Genomic DNA, 8,832 nt, shown 5'->3' with positions numbered 1-8,832 from the left:
AAGAAGCAAGCAAGAACGAGATGAGGGAAGAACCTGGGATTTGGGATTTGGGTGATGCAAAAGTTCTGAAGTGTGAAATGATGAGCCAAACTCTCATTTACAGCAATTGGAGATTCTTCAGAAAGCTGAAAACCAGGGAGGCACGCATATCACATAATGGTAGAGAAGCAGTTGCAATGACGTATGTGGGCCGAGGGGAGGAGGAGCAGAGTATGAAGGTTGGGGGCCAGCCATCCAGGGTGAATAAGAGGAGTGCATTGGGAAGAGGGCCAGGCAGGAGGCTCCAAGAGGGGGATTGCAGGAGGCGGTCGCTCAGGCGTCGGGGAAGAGAAGCGGGGCTTCTTGCTTAGGGTTTGAGAGAAGCAAGTTATACACGAGCCAACCAGGAGATGGTACAATGGGGCACCTTCACCTGTCAGAGGAGAGTGCGGGCAGCAGGAAGAACCTGGAATGCTCCGTGGGGGTGTGGAGTCAGAGGGTGCAACTGCTCCAGAGAAGTGTATGTGTGCAGCTGGGTAATGCAGGAAGGAGGGGCAAAGATCAGAAGGAGTAGTAGCCTGAAGCAGGAGAGAGAAAATTCAGCAAGAGCCTCCCTAGATCAGAGGACCGGACTCACATTCCATCTGGAACTCAGAGGCATGGTCCCGCACTTCTAGGACCAACCCACTAAGGTAGACCTGGATGAGCTCCTCCAGCTCATTCACCTCCTCATCACTGAAGTTCCCCTTGGACCAGGGCTTCAGGAAAACCGCCCTTTTGCCGACACTGTCCCAGCCGTGAATCTGCACATCGCCCAACCATCCCAAGCCCTGGGTCTGGGTCAAGCTGCTGTTGATAAAGGATGAGATCTGGATGGCGTGGTAGGAGGTGGGCCCCTGAAAGGCTGTGGGTAATGGGAGGATAAGGAAAGTGAGGAGAAAGGGAGAAGCGGGGAACAATGAGAGCATGAACATTGGAAAGATCTAGAGAAAAGGAACCCAGAGTCTGAAGAGCAACAGAGAGCCCGAGACATTTGTCCCCGGGGCCTCAGGCCGCCTCCCCACCTCTGGAGGGTGGTGGGGAGTGTTGGGGAAGCCTGAGCCTCCGTAGCTTTATCTGGACCCTGTCTCCATGCTGGTGTGGCCAGTCGCCCACCTTTCTCACCACCACCACCTGGGCAGAGAACCTCGGGCAACACCAGCAGCAGAAGCAGCATCTCCCCGGAGACTCTCAGAGCCACTGCTGGTCTCAGTCTTCAGCAGCTCCGCTCAGAGCTCGACAGTGACTCCCTCTCTCTGGGAAATCTCCAGGTCTGAGATTTGGGGTTTGAGACAATCAAGTATACACAAACCAACCAGCGGAGGAGAGTTGCACCTCCCACAGCCCCGGGCCTCCCACTCGCCTCTCATTTCCACTCCAGCCTGACTCCAGCATTTATTTTCTTATCTGCCCGGCTTCCAGCTGCTTCCCCGTCTTCAGTTCCCTTCTTACTTACTACCTTGCAAGAGCCCCCGTGTGATTTTGAAGGGTCATTTCGCCTCCCCTGTCGCGTACTTCCACAATGCCAAAGAAGAGGGTGATGTTGGACATCTCCTCCGGGACAAATGTCTCGGGCTCTCTGTTGCTCTTCAGACTCTCTCTAGATACAGCTGTATCTGGAAGGGCCCTTTGGGTTTGTCCATGCAGCTCGACCTTCTCCCTGCTTCCCTGCTCTGGCCCTCCATTGTCACCACTCCCAGCATCCTCAGTGGCTCCTGTTGCTCATCTCACGCCCTTTGTCTCATCCCCCTCTAACCCACATTCTCATTTGGGGGGGGGTATATGTTGACCATCACTTACACCAAGGCAGAGCATTGCAAACCCCACCCAGCTTGTAGTGCTACAGATCCAAATCCCAGAATCAAATATGATAAATACTGCCATGTACAATGCAAGCAAATTTATCTTATACCACAGCCATTTTTTGAGGGTAAAAATGGTATTTTCTACTGGCATATGATCTTCTTTTTAGTAGCTCTTGAGCTTTGGAGCTGGGAGTGACACATCTTCTTGAGGACAGGAGAACCTGGGGAGTCAGGCAAAGGTAGCTTTTTGTAGAAGGTTCACAAGCAATAGAGCCTCTTCCTCCTTTTGCAACATCCCCAACCTCAATCTGCATTTTGGCCTTACTGATAACAAATAAAAGATTACTAGGTGAACAAGGAGCTTGTCACTTTTCCCCAAAAGTTCAGAGGTGTTTGTCCTAAGATGCCATCCCCTGTCTTCCCCATGAATGCCCTTGGCACATTGTAACAATATATTGAGCACTGTTGAGTGAAATATTCGGTCTCTAATCAATGTTAGTTGTAAAGATAATCCTTGGATTTTCTCCAATCAGGAAAAAAATGACAAGTTTGCATAGATCTATATATCATCTAGCAGAAAGGTGGTAGTAAAACATTCCATGCTTGGGGGCTTTCACTAACTGATCGATTTACATAGATAAAAAATGCAAAATGAGGATTGTAACGATCTCTATGCCTGGAAATAAATGGCTCATGGTATTAAGAGTGGCCTTTATTCAAGCCTGATTGCGAAGTCCAGATTGCAAAGTATGTGAGTCAGGACAATATTCCTGGAATCCGATACCTCACATAAGCTAATTCACTTTTTGGGTCACAGCCAGATGACAGCAGAGATTTAAACATTACTTGCCATTGACACTGTCTTTTTTTTTTTCTCTGTAAGCCTTCAGTTTGAGGTAGAATACCCAAGACTGTTGGGTGTGCTGTCAATTCGCTGGCATGCACAAATGTGAAAAACTTAGTGGTATGCAAGCATAATTAGTAGATTAATTCTCCCACAGGACAAATATCCCACTGAGAGCAATGTGGCAGCACGGGGAGGCGGTGCAGCTGGGCTGGGACAGGATGCCCTTGCATCAGCATGAGCACCCACGGTGTCCTGGTGCACACTCAAGGAGAGACTGAGAACTGTAGCCTCGTTTCAGGGCCAGGCACTGGACAGGTACTCCTGCCCCCCAGGCCCCGTACACTATTACTATCCCCACCACCACCCCTGCTCGATGCAAACCAGACCTAAGGCGTTCATGCAAGAGGCACACCCAGAGCTTGGTTGTGACACAGCTACTCCACACTCAGGCTATAAAGTCTCCTCTCCCAAATGGCCCATGCCTCCAAAACAAAAGCTTGAGTGGACACAAATCTCTCGACGCCCAGTTTGCACCAATCAAGAAGCTCAGAAGACAGGGTCCTGCCTTTTACTGGTGAAAAGGAGAGAGAACAGGATTAATAGCTGAAAACGTACCTCTGATTCCTCCAAGATCCCAAAATTAGAAATACAACAAATAACCCTGAAATTCTACCCCAAAAGCAAAGAAGATAAACATCTTGGAGCCAAACATGAGATTTCTGCAGATTTGGGGCCAGCAGGGGCCCCTCCACCAAAGTGCAGGCAGCAGCCCCGGAGCTGACAGCCAGCAGCAGCCTGAGGTCCGTGCTGTGCGCGTCCTGCAGCCTGAGCCGCGGTCACAGTACCTGTAAGACCCTAAGCTGGCCAGAGGAAAGCCAGCAAATGAGCAGCCCCTTGTATTGCTTTCTTTCAAATTCTGTGTTTTAAACCAAAGAATAAAAGTTAACAACAGAACCAAAAACAAGTGTACCTTGACCGACTTATTTATTATGCACACATTCATTTATCGAACAAGTATTAATTGAGCAGCCACTATATGCTTTTGTAGCAGCTCTGAGCTACCTCTTCACCATCCAAATTCTCATCCCCCGTCCCACCCTATCCCAAACTTGGAAGTCAGTTAACAAACTCCCTTTTAAGCTCAGGAACCTTGATTGGCTTAACTTAGCCCAGGACCCACAGATTCTTGAGTCAGAAAAAACCTCAAATTTGAGCTGCAAGGGGGTATTTCTAGTGACAGTGACCCCACCTCCCCAGTACTGGGACAGTGATTGGAAAACCCACTGCATTTTTACCTTATAGGTCTGTCAAACCAAGCTGCATGTTTTTGGGTTTTGATTTTTTTTTTTTTCACATGACTTTGTTCCTGTAGGTTTACTTTGTTTTCTGCTGTTGTTGTCTATTAAGAGTGCATATGGTGGGGTCCATACGATCCTTATAGCAGATAAAGGTCTGGGGATGTCTGAATTTCAAATTCAAGTGTCACATTCTAGCTTATTATTTTCCTGCATCTACTGTTGAAAAGGAAACTTCTATTATTCTATTTGTTATTATTTTGTAGGCAATTTTTTCTCCAAAGATTTTCCATGTTTCCTTCCATTCTTTTCTAAAATGGAACATCTTATACTTAGACTCTGGAGTTTCATATTATAGTGTGAATATCTAATTGCTTATTTTTTCTTATTGAGGTGAAACACAATATAAAATTAACTGTTTTAAAGTGTTAATTCAGCAGCATTTAGTATATTACAATGTTGCATAACAACGAGCTCTAACAACTTCCAAAAAATTTCTATCACCCCAAAAGAATATCCCACATCTACTCTGCAGTCACCCAATTTCATCCCGCCCCATGCCAATCCCTTATTAACTGATAATCTTCCTTATGTTTCCATGGACTTACCTATTCTGAGCATTTCATATAAATGGAGTCACACAACATGAGCTTCTTCGTGTCTGGTTTCTTTCATGGAGCATCATGTTTCTGAGGTTCATCCATGTTGTACCATTTTTTCTTTCTTTTTTATGGCTGGATGATATTCCATTGTATGTACTACCACATTTTGTTTTTCCATTTATCCACTGATGGAAATTTGGGCTGTTTCTTCTACTCACTATTCACTATTGTGAATAGTGCTGCATACACATATTTGCCTGAACATCTGTTTTCAGTTGTTATGGGGAAATACCTAGAGGTGAGATTCTGGGTCAAATGATTAATTCTATGGTTAACTTTTTGAGGAACTGCCAAACCATTTTCCTCAGCAGCTGTACCACTTTACATTCCCCCAGCCACATGAGAGGATTGGAATTTTAGATAGTTAATATATTAGAAGTAAAAACCAAAACATTTTTAAACATGTGTTTATTTACTAACTTAAAATGAAAATAAACTAAATGTGGATTTAAAAAAAACAAAAAAATATAGTGAGAATAGTGGCTCTGTGGGTTTTTAAAATATTTTTGCAATCCTCTTTAACATCTCACTTAATAGAAGGCAGCTATATTTTCATAACTGCTTCCAAATACCATCTGATGAAATATGACATGACTACAGTCTCTGGAAAACAATGTACACTAAAATATCATCGTAGTATTGTTACAAGAATAGTCTTGAACTCATGGAGCCTCTGGAGGGGTGTCAGGAGCTCCCAGGTACACCTGAACACACCTTGACACCAACTGGCCTAAATCTGGTATTTCTTCAGGGGATACACAAAGGTATTCTACCTCCTTTATTAGTTAAAATATTTCTAAAAAGATATTTTCTCCTCAGTAACTATCTCATTACTCTGAGATGTCCAAAGACAGAATAAGTATTCAATTTTTTCCATTTATTTACCAGTCTTCAAGAGAGTGAATTGTTTGTATAGCTTCCAGGTGACCAGTGAATTACTTTTTCTGCTGCAAATGCACGAATGTCAGCGTATTTGAAATGCTTGACCCTATCCTAGCCATTGTTTTTGCTGAGACTCAAATTGCCCCCTCTGTGGCTTGGGATCCTTTCTACATCAGCCTGCTTCTGATTGCGCAACACTCCTTTCTCACTGGGCTCTCCATTCCTTTGTGGTTCAGCAGAGCTGTTCCGGACTCAGGTTGAAGCTCCCTGCCCCAAACTGGAAATCAAGTCATTTCCCGGTGGTTCTCTGGTCCCTTATAGGGTAAAAATACTATGTGGAAGCCATACACTGAGACCCAGCTACTCTTCGTTTCTAGGCTTTTTAAGTGGCCAAACTTTATTCTTTTTTTAAAATTTTTTTATTGTTATGTTAATCACCATACATGACATCATTAGTTTTGATGCACTGTTCCATGATTCATTGTTTGTTCATAACACCCAGTGCTCCATGCAGAACGTGCCCTCTTTAATACCCATCACCAGGCTAACCCATCCCCCTACCCTCCTCCCCTCTAGAACCCTCAGTTTGTTTTTCAGAGTCCATTGTCTCTCATGGTTCATCTCCCCCTCTGACTTACTCCCCTTCATTCTTCCTCTCCTGTTATCTTCTTCTTTTTCTTTTTTCTTAAAATATGTTGCGTTATTTGTTTCAGAAGTACAGATCTGTGATTCAACAGTCTTGCACAATTCACAGCGCTCACCGTAGCACATACCTTCCCCAATGTCTATCACCCAGCCACCCCATCGCTCCCACCCCCAACCACTCCAGTAACACTCAGCTTGTTTCCTGAGATTAAGAATTCCTCATATCAGTGAGGTCATATGATACATGTCTTTCTCTGATTGACTTATTTCAATCAGCATAACACCCTCCAGTTCCATCCACGTCGTTGCAAATGGCAAGATCTCATTCCTTTTGATGGCTGCATAATATTCCATTGTGTATATATACCACCTCTTCTTGATCCATTCATCTGTCGATGGACATCTTGGCTCTTTCCACAGTTTGGCTATTGTGGACATTGCTGCTATAAACATCGGGGTGCACGTACCCATTCGGGTCCCTACATTTGTATCCTTGTGGTAAATACCCAGTAGTGCAATTGCTGGATCGAATGGTAGCTCTAATTTCAACTGTTTGAGGAACCTCCATACTGTTTTCCAGAGTGGTTGCACCAGCTTGCATACCCACCAACAATTTAGGAGGGTTCCCCTTTCTCCACATCCCCGCCAACATCTGTCGTTCCCTGACTTGTTAATTTTAGCCATTCTGACGGGTGAGAGGTGGTATCTCATGGAGGCTTTGATTTGTATTTCCCTGGGGCCGAGCGATGTTGAGCACTTTTTCATGTGCCTGTTGGCCATTTGGATGTCTTCTTTGGAAACATGTCTGTTCATATCTTCTGCCCATTTCTTGATTGGATTATTTGTTCTTTGGGTGTTGAGTTTGGTAAGTTCTTTATAGATTTTGGATACTAGCCCTTTATCTGATATGTCATTTGCAAATATTTTCTCCCATTCTGTCCGTTGTCTTTTGGTTTTGTGGACTGTTTCTTTTGCTGTGCAAAAGCTTTTTATCTTGATGAAATCCCAATAGTTCATTTTTTCCCCGGCTTCCCTTGCCTTTGGCGATGTTTCTAGGAAGAAGTTGCTGCGGCTGAGGTCGAAGAGGTTGCTACCTGTGTTCTCCTTTAGGATTTGGATGGACTCCTGTCTCACGTTTAGGTCTTTCAACCATTTGGAATCTATTTTTGTGTGTGGTGTAAGGAAATGGTCCAGTTTCATTCTTCTGCATGTGGCTGTCCAATTTTCCCAAACCATTTGTTGAAGAGACTTTTTTCCATTGGCCATTCTTTCCTGCTTTGTCAAAGATAAGTTGACCATAGAGTTGAGGGTCCATTTCTGGGCTCTCGATTCTGTTCCATTGATCTATGTGTCTGTTTTTGTGCCAGTACCATACTGTCTTGATGATGACAGCTTTGTAATAGAGCTGGAAGTCCGGAATTGTGATGCCGCCAGCTTTGCTTTTCTTTTTCAAACTTCCTCCGGCTATTCGGGGTCTCTTCTGGTTCCATACAAATTTTAGGATTATTTGTTCCATTTTTTTGAAAAAAGTGGATGGTATTTTGATGGGGATTGCATTGAATGTGTAGATTGCTCTAGGTAGCATTGACATCTTCACAATGTTGATTCTCCCAATCCATGAGCATGGAACGTTTTTCCATTTCTTTGTGTCTTCTTCAATTTCTTTCATGAGTATTTTATAGTTTTCTGAGTACAGATCCTTTGCTTCTTTGGTTAAATTTATTCCTAGATATCTAATGGTTTTGGGTGCAATTGTAAATGGGATCAACTCCTTGATTTGTCTCTCTTCTGTCTTGTTGTTGGTGTATAGGAATGCCACTGATTTCTGTGCATTGATTTTATATCCTGCTACTTTACTGAATTCCTCTATGAGTTCTAGCAGTTTTGGGGTGGAGTCTTTTGGGTTTTCCACATACAGTATCATATCATCTGCAAAGAGTGAGAGTTTGACTTCCTCTTTGCCAATTTGGATGCCTTTGATTTCTTTTTGTTGTCTGATTGCTATGGCTAGGACTTCTAATACTATGTTGAATAGCAGTGGTGAGAGTGGACATCCCTGCCGCGTTCCTGACCTTAGGGGAAAAGCGCTCAGCCTTTCCCCATTGAGAATGATATTCGCTGTAGGTTTTTCATAGATGGCTTTTATGATATTGAGGTATGTACCCTCTAACCCTATACTCTGAAGAGTTTTGATCAAGAAAGGATGTTGTACTTTGTCAAATGCTTTTTCTGCATCTATTGAGAAGATCATATGATTCTTGTTCTTTCTTTTGTTAATATATTGTATCACGTTGATTGATTTGCGGATGTTGAACCAACCTTGCAGCCCAGGGATAAATCCAACTTGGTCCTGGTGAATAATCCTTTTAATGTACTGTTGGATCCTCTTGGCTAGTATTTTGGTGAGAATTTTTGCATCCATGTTCATCAAGGATATTGGTCTGTAATTCTCCTTTTGGATGGGGTCTTTGTCTGGTTTTGGGATCAAGGTAATGCTGGCCTCATAAAATGAGTTTGGAAGTTTCCCTTTCATTTCTATTTTTTGGAACAGTTTCAGGAGAATAGGTATTAATTCTTCTTGAAATGTCTGATAGAATTCCCCTGGGAAGCCATCTGGCCCTGGGCTTTTGTTTCTTGGGAGATTTTCGATGACTGCTTCAATTTCCTTAGTGGTTATA

General features: G+C 43.6%; 1 protein-coding gene across 1 annotated transcript in view; it reads right to left on the bottom strand.

The window, feature by feature from the left end:
- The window catches only part of LOC112814898 (T-cell surface glycoprotein CD1b-like), a 3,192-nt gene extending 1,997 nt beyond the window's left edge, over window positions 1-1,195 (bottom strand). The window contains exons 1-2 of the mRNA XM_073888199.1: window positions 1,135-1,195; window positions 617-883 (exon numbers count right to left, since the gene is read on the bottom strand). Of these exons, the coding sequence (XP_073744300.1) occupies window positions 617-883; window positions 1,135-1,195 (328 nt within the window). The remainder of the gene's footprint in view (window positions 1-616; window positions 884-1,134) is intronic.
- Between the last annotated feature and the right edge of the window lie 7,637 nt (window positions 1,196-8,832).

This window comes from Callorhinus ursinus, unplaced genomic scaffold, assembly GCF_003265705.2.
Source record: "Callorhinus ursinus isolate GAN/ISIS: 27379988/994484 unplaced genomic scaffold, GSC_fseal_2.0 scaffold88, whole genome shotgun sequence".
In the NCBI taxonomy this organism is placed as follows: Eukaryota; Metazoa; Chordata; class Mammalia; order Carnivora; family Otariidae; genus Callorhinus; species Callorhinus ursinus.
This window is presented reverse-complemented; position numbering and strand designations above follow the sequence as displayed.